General features: G+C 43.2%; 1 protein-coding gene across 1 annotated transcript; it reads right to left on the bottom strand.

Moving 5' to 3' along the window:
• Positions 1-62: 62 nt before the first annotated feature.
• mrpl30 (mitochondrial ribosomal protein L30) lies at positions 63-15224 on the bottom strand. The gene is made up of 5 exons (XM_078545665.1): positions 14996-15224; positions 11950-12033; positions 6488-6634; positions 336-409; positions 63-242 (listed from the first exon to the last, which is right to left on the bottom strand). Exons 1-5 carry the CDS (start codon positions 15029-15031, stop codon positions 128-130), a joined length of 456 nt encoding a protein of 151 aa, XP_078401791.1. The 5' UTR covers positions 15032-15224; the 3' UTR covers positions 63-127.
• Between the last annotated feature and the right edge of the window lie 62 nt (positions 15225-15286).

A 15286-nucleotide genomic window follows, 5' to 3' on the forward strand; every position in this document is an offset into this window, starting at 1 on the left:
TCTAGGCAGTATTTCTACTATATATTTTAAAGATAAACTTGAAACTTGACTTTATGGAAACATGAAATTAAATATTTATTTTGCATACATGTGGAACACAAGAAGCAGCTTGAGATTCAGTGGCTTTTTACTCCAATGGTTGCAGGTGGCGCCGTATAATTAATTCCCCTGTGCTCTTCAGGTAAGTGTCAGCTAATTCCTGTTCTGTTGGAAGTCCCTGTGGCAATTTCAGGGGTTGCACTCTGCAAAGATATTTAAAATATTAATCACTAAATTAGAGTTACAAGTTTAAAAATTAAGACAAATTGAAGTTTAGTGTAATTGTATTCACCAACCTTACAAGATGCTTGATTACTTTTAGTTTATTGTTAACTGATGGAACATTCTTATGGATCCGTGGTTGATTTGACTGGTAAAATAAGGAGGATTTGTTTGAAATTTATAATACATTAAAACATGATAGTTCAGTTGAATTGCATCTACAAATTTAATTTCTAAATGGTATGCATCAGAAATTAAATTAACATACCAATGTCCTAAATACCTTGCTTCTATCTCTTCAATAGATTTTGTGTTGAATGGCTCAAACAGAAAACTCCTTATCAGCCACAACACCAGCCAATGCCATGAAAATACTGAGACATTTTCAAATTGCTAGTTTCCTCTTCCAGTTTTTAAAAAATATATTAACCGTCTAATCCTAGCAGCAAAGGCCTACTCAAAGGTTTTGCAAATATAAAGCCTGTTACAATTTAGAAATAAATTAAAGTATGTATTATTGTTCCATTTTAGGTAAGCATGCACTCAACAACTGACTAGTAAGCTATTTTATTTTCTTAATTATCCAGAAACTTTGCAATGGAAAATATTCACTGTTGAATTAGCTGATTGCTAATGTTAAATGTGACCAGAAATAAGCTGCTCAAGTAGAATAGACAATCTCACTGTCACAAAGGAATGTATTGCTTTTGATAGATATTGGAGATAGCAATAGTAACGTCCAAGAACTCTGAATTCACTAGGAGTGAATGTCTTTTTACCATTCTCTACTCTGGTATACAATGCCAGGAACAAAAAAAAATTCTTGCTAGGGCCATGATTTCACAAGGAAAAGCAATTATCTGGTAGTTCTGAGCTGATAATCTTTCCAACAAGTTATCTAATCAAGGTTGTTATTGAATTCTTTCGTGAGACATGAACACCGGTAACAAGGCCAGCATTTGTTGCCCATCCCTAATTGCCCTCAAGAAGGTCGTGGTGAGTTGTCTTCTTGAAGTGTTGCAGTCCATGTAGTTTGGTATACACAGTGCTGTTAGGAAAGGAGTTCCAGGTTTTGGTCCAGTGACAGTGAAGGAACTATGATATAGGAGCAGAAATAGGTCATTCAACCCCTCGAATCTGCTCCAACATTTAATTAGACCACGGCTGATCTTCTATCTCAATGACATTTTCCTGTACTTTCCCCATATCCCTAATGTCTTTACTATCTAGAAATCTATCAATCAGTGTGTTGAACATACTCAATGACTAAGCCTCCACGGCCTTGAGTAGAGAATTCCAAAGATTTACCACCCTGAGTGAAGAAATTCCTCCTCATTTCAGTTCTAAATGGCCTAGCTGTTATTCTGAGACTGTGTAACTTGGTTCCAGACCCCACCCCCAGTCAGGGAAAACATCCTTCCTGCATCTACCTTGTTAAGCCCTGTAAGAATTTTGTATATTTCAATGAGATCGCCTCCCATTCATTTAAACTCTTTTTAAAAATTATTTGTTTACGGGATGTGGGCTTCACTGGCTAGGCCAGCATTTATTGCTCATCTGCAGTTGCCCTTGTTCAGGGGGCATTTTTAAGAGTCAACCACATTATTGTGGACACGTAGGCTAGATCAGGTAAGTACAGCAGATTTCCTTCCCTAAAAGACATTAGTGAATCAGATGGGTTTTTACAACAATCGGCAATGGTTTCATGGTCATCATTAGACTTTTAATTCCAGATTTCACTATCTACCATGGTGAGATTCGAACTCAGGTCCCCAGAGCATTATCCTGGGTCTCTGGATTACCAGTCCAGTGACAATACCACTACGCCACCACCTCCCCCCATTCTAGAGAATACAATCTCTCCTCATAGTACAATCCTGCCATCCTAGGAATCAGTCTGGTGAACCTTTGGTGCACTCCCTCAATGGCAAGTATAACCTTCTTTAGGTAAGGAGACCAAAACTGTAAATAAAGCTCCAGGTGCAGTCTCACCAAGGCTCTATACATTTGCAGCAAGACATCTTTACTCCTGTACTCAAATTCTCTTGTAATAAAGGCCAACATACCATTTGCCTTCCTAATTGCTTGCTGTACCTACATACGAGCTTTCAGTGACACATGAACAAGGACACACAAGTCCCTTTGGACATCAACACATCCCAATCTCTCCCCATTTAAAAAATACTCCATTTCTGTTTTTCCTGCCAAAGTGCATAACTTCACATTTTTTCACGTAATAATCCATCTGCCATGCTCTTGCCCATTCAGCCTCTCTAAATCCCCTCAAAACTCACATTCCCACTGAGTTTTGTATCATTAGCAAACTTGGAAATATTACATTTGGTCCCCACATCCAAATAGTTCCAAGTCAGAATGGTATATGGCTTGGAGGGGAACTTGGAGGTGATGAAATTCCCATGTGTCTGCTGCTCTTGTTCTAGGTGGTAGAGATTGTGGGTTTGAAAGGTGCTGTTGAAGGAGGCTTGGAGAGTTGCAGCAGTGCGTCTTGTACATAGTATACACTGCTACGACTGTGCATCGGTGGTGGACAAAGTGAATGTTTAAGGTGATGGATGGAGTGCCAATCAATTGCACAGGCTTTGTCCTGGATGAGTTCAAGTTTCTTGAGTGTTGTTGAAGCTGTACTCACTGAGACAAGTGGAGAGTATTCTATCACAGTCCTGACTTGTGCCTTGTAGATGGTGGACAGGCTTTGGGGAGTTGGGAGGTGAGTTACTTGGCGCAGAATTCCCTGGTTAACGGTAATCCCTAAGATGTTGATAGTGGGGGATTCAGAGATGCTAATTGTTATGATATCTGACTTTGCTTTCTCCTCTCAGCAGCGGCGGCGGCGGGAGGGGGGGGAGGGTGGGTGGGTGTGTGTGTGTGTGCGCGTGCGCTGGGGGTGAGGAGTACAATCCCTGGAAGGCTGCATGAAGAAAAAAAGGAAAAGAAACACAGTGAGAACCGGATCGTGTGACCCGGGAGCAGAGTGCCATAGTCAAGAGGAGTCCCAGACAAGGGACAGGAAGGGGGTGGGGGTGCTGCAGGGAGAGGTCCCAGTTAAGATGAAAGAGAGAGAGAGAGGAGCAGAGAATGAGGCTTCAAGCAGGGAGAAGTCCCAGTTAAGATGAGAGGGGAACAGAGAATGAGTCTTCAAGCAGAAAAAGGGCTGTGTTTGGCAGATTTTAAGTGGGGAGGATGCAGGAGAAGTCTCAAAGATCTAAAAAGGCAGCAGAAGGTTACTAACTCCGTGCTGCAGGCCGCTGGGGCAAAGGTAACCCTTTGGAGCAGTAGTGCTCTGCTCAGCAGAGTTGATGTTGTGTCCAGGAGTTGGTGTTGGAGTGCAGACTCGAGAATCCAAGGGAACAGGGTCTCGGGAGATGAGACTGAAACCTTATGAGGTGGGCCATCGTTGGGGCCATCTGAGTTGGAGCAACTTGTTGAGAGAATTCCAAGGCTGAATCTTCAAAGGTGAAGACTGGAATCTCTCATGAGAGGGGCAAGAGTTTTAACGAGATTGACTCAGTGGGTGGGTTGTTGAGAAATCTGTGAAACCTATCTTGGTTGCATCTGCCATCTACTATGCAGTGTGGTGTGTTCAACCACAGTTTGCTTGTTAATTCACATGTACCTCATATTAACCCTGAATGTTAGAGTATAAGATAGATATTGTAAATTGTTCATCTTTCTGACCTTGTATAGTAAAGTTTATTTATTCAAAACCCACAGAATCTTGTGGCTTTATTCACTTTGAAAGTGCTTGAATATCGAACTTTATCTACTTTAAACAAAACATTATTGGTCCATAACTGGATCGTACCAGAAACTTGGGGGTCTGGTCCAGGATTATAACATAAAGTCATTGAACATCAAGGAGAGATGGTTAGACAGTGTCTAACCCCACCCATCTTCAGCTGCTTCATCAGCGACCTTCTTTCTGTCATAAGGTCAGAAGTGGGGATGTTTGCTGATAATTACAAAATGTTCGGCACCCATTTGTGACTCCTCAGACACTGAAGCAGTCCATGTCAATATGCAGCAAGACTTAGACAACATTCTGCTTTGGGTTGATAAGTGGCAAATATATTCATGCCGAGGAGGGTCAGGTAATGTCTATCTCCAACAAGAGACACACCCGGTTAGTTGTTTAATTGTTCACTATTATTCACTATGAGATGTGGTAGGACTGCAGAGCTTTGATTGGATCCATGGATTGTGGGATTGGTTTTCTCTGTCTATCGCATGCTGCTTCCGCTGCTTATCATGCATGTAGCCCTGTGTTGTAGCCTTCGCCAGGTTGACACCTCATCTTGAGGTTTGCCTGGTGCTACTCCTGTCATGTCACTCTTCATTGAACCAGGGCCGATGGCCTGGCATGACTGTAGTGATAAAAGTGAGGTATATGCCATGCCATAAGGTTACAGATTGTGATTGAATGTGGTCCTTCATCTGTTGATGCCGCAAGCTGCTAGTTCTGTTCTGAATCTATCCGATTTAGCCCACTGGTAGTGCCACACAACATGAGAACAATATCCTTAGTGTGAAGACAGGAATTTGTCTCCACAAGGCTCCCTATGATCTTGCTCCCCTCAGTGCTTCTTCTAAATATTGTTCAACATGGAGGAATACTCATTCAACAGCTGACAGAGGGCAGTAGGTGGTAATCAGCAGGAGGTTTCTTTGCCCATGTTTGACCTGATGCCACAAGACTTCAAGGGGTCCAGAGTCAATGTTGAGGGCAAGTCCCTCACGATTGTATACTACTGTGCCACTACCTCTGATGGGTCTGTCCTGCTGGTGGGACAGGACATACCCAGGGATGGTAATGGAGAAGTCTTGGACATTGGCTGTAAGGTATGATTCCATGAGTATGACGGTCAAGGCTGTTGAGTGACTAGTCTGTGGTACTGCTCTCCCAATTCTGACACAAGCCGCAAAATGTTAATAAGGAGGACTTTGCAGCGTCGACTGGGCAGGATGTGCAGTTGTCATTTCCGGTGCTTAGGTCGATGCCAGGTGTTCCATCGGATTTTATTCCTTTTCAACTTTTCTATAGCGGTTTGGTACAACTGAGTGGCTTGCTAGGCCATTTCAGAGGACAGTTAAGAGTCAAGATTGCTGTTGGACTGGAGTCCATTGGCTCCACATTGGCTAGACTGGGTAAGGATGACCGATTTCCTCCCCTAAGAACATTAGTGAAGCAGATGGGTTTTTAACAACAATCTGGAAACTAAGACCAGTTTTTAATTCCAGATTTTTAAAAATAATTAATTAATTGCATTTAAATTCCATCAGTTGCTGTGGTGGGATGAGTCCCCAGAGCATTAGCCGCATGGGCCCGTGGATCAAGTAACATTACCACTATACCACCATCCCCAAATGAGGAAAGATTAGAGAAACTTGGACTTTTCAGCCTGTAAGAAGGCATGAGGTATGTTTTACAGAACTACACAAGATAATAAATGATATGTAAAAAGCTGATCTTGAATATTACTATACATTGGGAACAGGACAAGGGAACACAGGTTCAAGCTAGTAACATTAAATCTGAAGTTCTTCGCATAGTGAATGTTCAACACTTGAAATGGACTTCTGGGCATAGTGGTAGAGGAGAAAACCTTCCAATCACTTAAAAAAAGCAATTAAATTTCGCAATTTGGGAGGGAAAGCAAGGTCCTTCTGGACAGATGAGTCAACAGCTTTCCTCATTCATAAGTATCCTGTGACAAGCTGGCCTGGCTTAACATCTTACAAAACCAGCAATGGAAACTAACCAAAAGATATTGCATTTCTATCCTTACACTAATCATACACAAAAGTAAAAAGTAAACATATTTAAATGACAAAAGGAATTTAAAAATTAACAAGTGCTCGCCACTGTGCCAATATGAGGAAGCAGAAGATGGATTTTAAGGCCAGAAGCTTGACGAACATTAAGTGGAAAGCAAACTGTTGCAGGGCTTAATGGCCAAGAAAGCAGCAGGTCAGTTTGGGCAAAGAGATAGATTGGTTAGACACAGCAACTGAATGGCAAACAGAGGAGAATCCAATGTGACAGAACAGAGTTGGAACCCCGTGAGGCACCAAAATAAAATCAAGTTCCAAAATTGATTTAGTAACACTAAAAATAAATAACTGTACTGTGGGGATGGACCACTAACTACAATATTACTGGCAAATACAAGAGGTTTCATATAGACTACACACAGAAAGGATAATTCACCTTGTCTAACCCAAGGTCATGGACAATTTTCTTTTCCCAATATGGACGCCGTTTTGTACATTTTATTCTGGTAACGATGTGCAGTTGGTGTGGCTGGTCTGGATCACCTTTATATTTTGCGTGATCAGATGGTTCAACTTCAAACATCTACAATTAATAAGAAACTGATTACACAAAAAAAATAATTTATGCAGATAAACCATCAAATTAGCTATGTAGCACTCCCAACATGGGGCTTCGATTTAAGTCCTAAATTTCAGATACAGAATTTCAGCTCCTCAGTCAAAGTGTGGGCAGTTCAAATCTAATGATGATAAAACACAGAGGGAGGCTATTCCATCTAACACACCTGTGCCCTGTGTTTGATAGAACGAGCATCACTCCCTTGTGCTTTCCCCAAAACCGTGTAGATTTTTTTCCTTCAAATTTTTATCCAATTCCAATTTGAAAGTTACAACTGAATCTGTTTTTACTACTCTTTCAGCCAATGGATTCCAGATCACAAGTCACTGTGTAAAAAATGTTTTTTCATGTTGCCTCTGGGTCTTTTGCCAATCACCTTAAATCTGTATTCTCTGGTCACCAATCTTTCTGCCAAGGGAAACAGTTCCTCCTCATTTACTTTAATCAACAACAATGATGATTTTGTATCAAATCTTTTCTTTGGAAAAATATACTTTATTCATAAGATATCTGAAAGAACATTATAAAACATTTCTAAATGGCCATCACAAAAAGTGCAATCAGATTCAACTTTTACACATGGATCATGAGGTGCTTCAATACAATCAATGTTACAGTCATTTCAATATGGTCATTACAGACAGTCAGTCGGTGCAATTATATTGGAGTTATCAACATACATCATGTTGCACTCTGAGGTGCTTCAAAACAATTGATACATTTAGTATTCAATGCATACATTCACTGTGAGTCATACAGCCCGAGGGGTCTAAACAATTCCCAGCCCCTCGGTGCACTATGGCAGAAAGATCTTAGACAGTGACCTTTCCCCATTGCGCCTTTGCGGTGGCTACCCCAAGCTTTGGTGCGTCCCTCAGCACGTAGTCCTGGACCTTGGAATGTGCCAGTCTGCAACACTCGGTCGGGGACAACTCTTTGCACTGGAAGACCAACAAATTTCGGGCAAGCCAAAGAGCGTCTTTCACCGAGTTGACGACCCTCCAGCTGCAGTTGATGTTTGTCTCGATGTGTGTCCCTGGGAACAGCCCATACAGCATAGAGTCCTGTGTCACAGCACTGCTCGGGATGAACCTCGACAAAAACTACTGCATCTCTCTCCAGACCTTCTTTGCAAAGGCACATTCCACGAGGAGGTGAACAACCGTCTCTTCCCCACCACAACCACCTCGAGGGCAACGTGCAGAGGGGGTGAGACTCCTGGTGTGTAGGAAGGATCTGACGGGGAGGGCCTTTCTCACCACCAGCCAAGCTACATCTTGGTGCTTGTTGGAAAGTTCTGGCGATGAGGCATTCTGCCAAATGACTTTATGACAGTCTGCTCGGGGAACCATCCGACAGGATCCACCATCTCCTTTTCCTACAGGGCCTGTAGCACATTATGTGCTGACCACTGCCTGATGGACTTGTGGTCAAAGGTGTTTCTCTGCATAAATTTTTCCACAAGGGACAGGTGGTATGGAACAGCCCAACTACTTGGAGCGTTCCGCGGCAGCGCGGCCAGACCCATCTTTCACAATACCAGGGACAGGTAGAACCTCAGCACATAGTGACACTTGGTGTTTGAGTGCCAAGGGTCTACGCACAGCTTGATGCAGCCGCTCACAAAGGTGGTCATCAGGTTGAGGGCAATGTTGGGCACATTTTTCCCCCTTTATCTAAAGGCTTGTACATCGCGTCCCTGCGAACACGATCCATTTTCGACCTCCAGATGAAGCGAAAGATGGCTCGGGTGATCCCCATTGTGCAGGAGTGAGGAATGGGCCAGACCTGCGCCACGTATAGCAACACCGAGAGTGCCTCACACCTGATGACCAGGTTCTTACCCGCAATGGAGAGGGAGCGTTGCTCCCACATGCCCAGTTTCCTTTCCACCATAGCCACTCACTCCTTCCAGTTTCTAACGCATGCCCCGGTCCCTCCGAACCATATCCACAGCACCTTCAGGCCATCTGACCTGATGGTGAAGGGGACAAACAACTGGTCAGCCCAGTTCCCAAAGAACATGGCCTTGCTCTTGCTATGATTTACCTTGGCCCCCGAGGCCAGTTCGAACTAGTCACAGATGTTGATCAGTCTGCACACCGACAGTGGATCTGAGCAGAAGATGGCAATATCGCCCGTGTACAGGGAGGTTTTGACCAGAATGCCTCCACTGCCTGGGATCATCACTCCTCTTATGCCCAGATCCTTCCTGATGAACTTAGCAAAGGGTTCTATGCAACACACAAACAGGACAGGGAAGAGAGGGCAACCCTGCCTGACTCGAGATTTAATTGGAATGCTTTCTGATTCCCACCCATTGATTGAAACTGCACTTGTATCAAATCTCTTCTTTAGCTTCTCTGCTCTAATAGAGAGCAATTCCAGTCTCTCTGCATAACTGAAGTCCTTCATCTCTGGTACCATTTTAGTAAAATACTTCCATTTATAAAGCACCTTTCACAATGTTTAGCTGTAAAACAATTTGGGACATCCTATGAAGTAAGTTTGGAGTATAGTCATTGTTATAATGTAGGAAATGCAGCAGCTAATCTGCATCACACACTCCCACAAAGAGCAATGTGATAAAGACCAGTTAAGTTGTCTTCGTGATGCTGATTGAGGGATAACTATTGGCTAGGACATGGAGATAACTCTTCCTCTTTTTCAAAATAGCACCATGGTATCTTTTACATCCACCTTAGAGGGTAGACGGGGCCTTTATTTAATATCTGACACTGCTAACCATGGAGCAATCCCTTGGTACTGCATTGGAGTGTCAGCCTAGATTTCTGTGCTCTGGAGTAGGACTTGAACCCACAACCTTCTAACTCAGAGGCAAGAGTTCTACCAACTACCAGCTGGCACCTAAACAATCTAGTAAATGTCTTTTGCACCCTCTGTAATGCTGGATGTGCTTCCTAAATTCTGGTTCTCAGAATTTTGCACAATACTCCAGGCTCAGGTCTAACCAATGTTTTATAAATGTTTAGCATACAAGCAAGTTGGTCTATTTAAGCTGAAGAAAATTAGCTGCCTGCCAAAGCTGCCCTGTATGATCTCCTCCTTCCATGACAACAAGAGGGACAAGGTCAGCTACGATAGGGCAACATTGGAACTCTTTGAGAATTGCAGTGGGTCAAACAGCATTACATTCTGATGACAACACAGTTTGGCATTTTCTTCCCTTTGCTGCTGTCATTTGCCTTCAGTTCATTTACAGAGGTTGTCTACTTAGATACCAGAACTGACGGAAAGCTGTTCAGCCTTGGCTGCCTGAAATTCAAGATGAAAGCGACCCAAGTCCTCATCAGAGGGTTGCTCTATGCTGAGACATTCCATATCAATAAACAACTGCTGGAGCCAATGGACAGACTCTCTCATGCCTGTAAAGGTTTGGTTTGACCATTAGCATCAGGAAGATGAATGTCATAGTCCAGGACTTTGCCATACCACCATCAGTTAGCACTAATAATGTAATGGTGAAGATTGTGGAACCTAGATATGTGAAGCTATCAATCATTAGCATTATGTCACTCGATGCTGAAATCAACAGGTGCATCACAAAAGCTGCAGACGTTACGTCCAACAAGCTGAGTAAGTGTGTTGAACAACAGCAACCTGACTGAGAATGCCAAACTGTTAGTAAGCAAGTCTGTGTCCTCAGTGCACTTCTCTACAGTAGTGAGAACTGGACAACCTATGCTAGACTGAGACCTCTGGAGGCTGACTGTTCGGTAGGACATTACAAGAGGCAAGGAGAAACAGAAAGCTCATCTGGATGCAAAGAGGACCAATGAAAACAGCGAATCATGCACCTTCTCAACCTAGTACCTTCATCTGCAGCAAATGCAGCAAAGACTGCCATGCCAGAGTAGGGCTCTTGAGGCTCACTGGGCAATTTTTAAACACAGAGTTGACCACCAAGGCGCAAACCATTGTCACACGAGACAAAAGGCTGCCTATCTAGGCATAACTTCCTTACTTTTCTACTCTATGGGCTGGATCTTCGCAGGGTTGGGCCGGCTCTGAAGGCCTTTAAAAATGGCGGGGCAGGACCAGATTCCGAGATTCTTATTTCCATTTCCAACACTGGCAGTAGTCAGGTAGCAAGCCTGTACCCTTCACTCCTGACCTGGCTGATTACATTGCAGGGGTTGGTGCCTCAGCTACCACTATCCAGCCCCCCTCCACCATTTTGTGGAGTCCAGGCAGCTTCTCAAGGCCTCTTGGTTCACAGTCTTTCAGCAGAGTAGTGAACCATAGTCTGGATTTAGGGACCTTTTGAGAGGCATGTTTAAAAGCTCTTACCCATACCCCGTTTGTCCCCCTGACTCTCACCCAGTATGCATTATGTACAGAACCAACGAGCTATGTAACAACAATGGAAAATCTTGAAATGTTCATGAGAAAAACAACACACATTCAGAAATCTGCTTTAAAAACTGTCGCTCTTACAACCTTATATAAATATCAGACACTGTCATTCACAGTTTCAATAAAAGCTTTACTTCACTTCATACCTCTTAATCTTATCCAAATATACATGCAGACATTGAAAAAAATAGATCAAAGAATAAATTATTATAACCTCAAAGATATCAAAGCTAACACTCCACTTCAGCCTCTGTAAACAGGCCCCCGCTGAGCACATCCATTAGAGAGTCTTGAAGCTCAGTCAAGCATTAATTTCTGCTGATAACAGCTGCCAGATGGTAATTACAGGTCTATTAGGGAATCCATTTCCCCCCCCCCACTGTTTCTCCAACCTCTCTCCCTCTCTATTCTCCTCTCTTGGCCCATTTCCCCATCCTCACCAAATAACATTCCGCACCAACCCCTATCACTTTTTTCCTACTACCACAAGCACTCCTTCTCCATATACTCCTTTTCTCAATTCAATTTTAATGAAAGATTTGTATTTATATGGTGCTTTTCAAGACCACAGAAGGTCCCTAATTGCTTTACAGCCAATGAAGCACTTTTGAAATGTAGTCACTGTTTTCATGTAGCCTTCTATTCCATCCTTCCTCTTCAACACCCATGTACTTCTAAGAAATTTGCTGATGACACCAGGTGATGCTGACGGTTGACTTGCACAAGAAAGTATAAACAAAATACACTAGAATACAACACAGGTCTGTTAGATGAAAAGGAAACATGAGATGATTACTTAAGCATTCATGCAGTAATGGGTGTAATGATGGCTTTATTACTAGGTTAAGCAATACTTCAATATTTAATGGATTGTGAATAAATCTAATTACAGATGCTCTCACCTTTTCTGGAATACGAGCCTTAGTGAATTTCATTCGTATGAATCCAGGCCATGATAATGGAATCAAAAACTGTTCCACTAAGTTCTGCAAAAAGGAATTAAAAGTCTTAGAAGTAACTGATTTACGTTACAGGAGGCAAAAGGTTGAATTCAATGTTAGCTTTCCAGTCAATGGAACATTCCATAGAAAAAATTGAAGGAGTGTTTATTCCATGAGTTCATGATGCTCACGGCCTTGGAGGAGATGCCGGTGTCGGGGTGAACCTGCTTCATCACTCTGTAGATGTAGATGGAGTAACTCTCTTTCCTTGACCTTCGCCGCTTCTTCCTGCCCTTTGCTGACGGTTTCTTTAAGGCTTTTTTGGCTCCTTTCTTGGGAGCTGGTTTCTTCTCATCAACCATTTTTCAATTTCAGAGGACCAGAAGTAGTTGCATCTCAATTAGAATTATTTACACACCTTCAAAATGCTGAACTGCAGCTGGTGTTGAGTGTTGGTGTTGAGCCTTCAGTACTTACTTAAAAGCTCACAGATCCCACGTTTCTGACAAAAAAAAATCACCAGCAAGAAAAGCCAGATACCATCAAAAACACACGCTGGATGCCAAACTAAAAGAGATGAAGACCAATGGTGGGAGAACAAGGTTCTACAGGGGAGGTTAGATTAATAGTCCAGTGACATTACCACTATGCCACCCCACCAAAAGCCGATGTCTCTGTCATCAAACAATCCCAACATTTGAGGAGAACAGAACTGGGTCCCTAGAGAACAAGCCAGCATGCCACAAAACTAGTACCTTCACCCACCCCTCCAACAGTGACTTTGTATGTAATATTTGCAGTTGCATCTGAAAAGCAAGATTTGGCTTAACGTCATATATGAGACGATACCAACCTAGATGGTAAACAATTGGTCTCCTTGGGAACACTCGTCCATCGAAGTGATGGAAGAATCCATTGCTTGCTTAAAACCTGTTACAACTCTGACCCTTAGCAGTTTGAGTAAGAGGTAATCAGCCTGAGACATTAACTTTGTTTCTCTCTCCACAGATGCTGCCAGACCTGCTGAGTGTTTCCAACATTTTCTATTTTTCCCATGACATTTCTGGAAGACCAGAATCCAGAGCTAGGCGTCACGGCATAAAAATACGGGGTCGCCCATTTAGGAAACTACAAGGGGAGGCATCCTTTCCAGATCCACCCTGTCAAGACTCCTCAGGACCTTAGTGTAGTGTGTGCAGACATCTTGACTGCTATATTAGGTATACAGTTGTGGTTTCTTAATGCAAATGCCATAACACAAACGTAAAAGTTACAAGTGAAACTATTAAATTCGATTGCTACTAGGTAGAACTAATATTTTAAACATTTCAATTAAAAAATTTACCATACTATTCTGTCATTTCATAATTTCATAGTGGGTGCATAATGAGTAACTTTATTAATATTTATCAATTTGAATAACAGTTGCTTTTGTGATTTCTTCCAATACCTCAGGTGGGATGCCAATGGCTCTCAGAACTTACTCACAGACAGTTGCTTTATGGCCTTGGTGACTTCAGCTTGAGATGGATTGAGTACAAGCTCATCCAGAATGCAATGTTGTGGAAGTGATTCAATGGTGTTATTACATGCTGTGGATTCTTGGTTTCTGAGACTGTTAAAGTGCTCTCCAACGAGAGAGAGAGAGAGAATCTAATGCCTGTTCATTAGGAGCTGACTGCTGAGAGGACGGGTGTTACTGCATAGGCTTTGGGACCAGAGACAGATCCGAGAACTTCATGGAGAGCCTTCAGGTCATGCTTATCGGCAGCTTCCTGAAACTCTGCAACCTTGTTCTCTCACCATTTGGCTTCCAGCATGTGTTTTGTTTGATAGTATCTGGTTTTTCTTGCTGGTGATTTTTTGTCAGAAGTGTAGGATCTGTGAGCTTTTAAGTAAGTACAGAAGGCCTTACACTCAACACCAGCTGCAGTTCAGCATTTTGAAGGTGTGTAAATAATTCTAATTGAGGTGCAACAACTTCTGGTCCTCTGAAATTAAAAATGGTTGATGAGAAGAAACCAGCTCCCAAGAAAGGAGCCAAAAAAGCCTTAAAGAAATCGTCAGCAAAGAGCGGGAAGAAGTGGCGAAAGTCAAGGAAAGAGAGTTACTCCATCTACATAGTGATGAAGCAGGTTCACCTCGACACCGGCACCTCCTCCAAGGCCATGAGCATCATGAACTCGTTCGTGATCGATATTTTCGAATGCATTGCGGATGAGGCTTCCCGCCTGGCCCGTTACAACAAGTGCAGCACCATTAGCTTCCGGGGGATCCAGACCGCCGTGCGCCTGCTGCTGCCCAGGGAACTGGCCAAGCACAGAAATAAAAACAAACAGAAACAGAAATACCTGGAAAAACTCAGCAGGTCTGGCAGCATCTGGCAACAGAACTTCTGTTGAAGGGTCATGAGGACTCGAAACGTCAACTGTACTCTTCTCCGCCGATGCTACCAGACCTGCTGAGTTTTTCCAGGTATTTCTGTTTTTGTTAACTGGCCAAGCACACCGTGTCGGAAGAGACAAATGTGATGATCAAGTACACCAGCTCCAAGTAAAACTCTGCAATGGACTGAAAAACATTCAAAATATCTCAAGTGTGAGCCTCGAGAGTGACTGTACAAGCTAAGCTGTCTGAAAAAATCACATTCTCATGATTTCCTTTCCACTAAGAATCAATGAAAATTAAGCAGCAGCTCTTTCTGACATTTCCTCATCTCCGAACCAGAGATAGTGAAACTATTAGCTGGTGGAGCACAGACAAGGCAACCAGGGATCTTCTAATCTGTTTCCCTCTTAACTATAATAAGCACATATACCTGCAAGGCCTATGCAGCCTAAGGCCTATTTATTAAACAAGCAGCTGGTTCCGCTCCCATCTCCAATAAAAAAACACAAAGCTACAACAGCATCAGGAGTACATCGCATGACACATCTTAGACTGCAGGAAGGAGGCCTCGAGTCGGAACACAGACAGCGTCCTCAATTACAATGTAAACCCAACCTACCGTTAGTCGATTAACGTTCCTGCACAAGGTGGCCATCACCTCAAACCCGAAAGTTGCCAACAGCAAAAACCTGTTTCGTGCGGCCTGCCCAAAATCACGGAATCGCCGGCAAAGCTCCACCCACCACACGTCAATCAAAGACAAACCTCAACCTCTCGTCGCAAGAAACTTAATCAAAGGGAGTCTCCGCCCGAGCGTCGGCCCCAGCGCGGCGTCTCCACCCTTGCGCGGAGTCTCCGCCCCCGAGCGTCGGCCCCGGTCCCGCGCGGTCCACGCCCCCGCGTGGAGTCT

This window comes from Cetorhinus maximus, chromosome 7 (assembly GCF_964194155.1).
Source record: "Cetorhinus maximus chromosome 7, sCetMax3.hap1.1, whole genome shotgun sequence".
NCBI classification, from domain to species: Eukaryota; Metazoa; Chordata; class Chondrichthyes; order Lamniformes; family Cetorhinidae; genus Cetorhinus; species Cetorhinus maximus.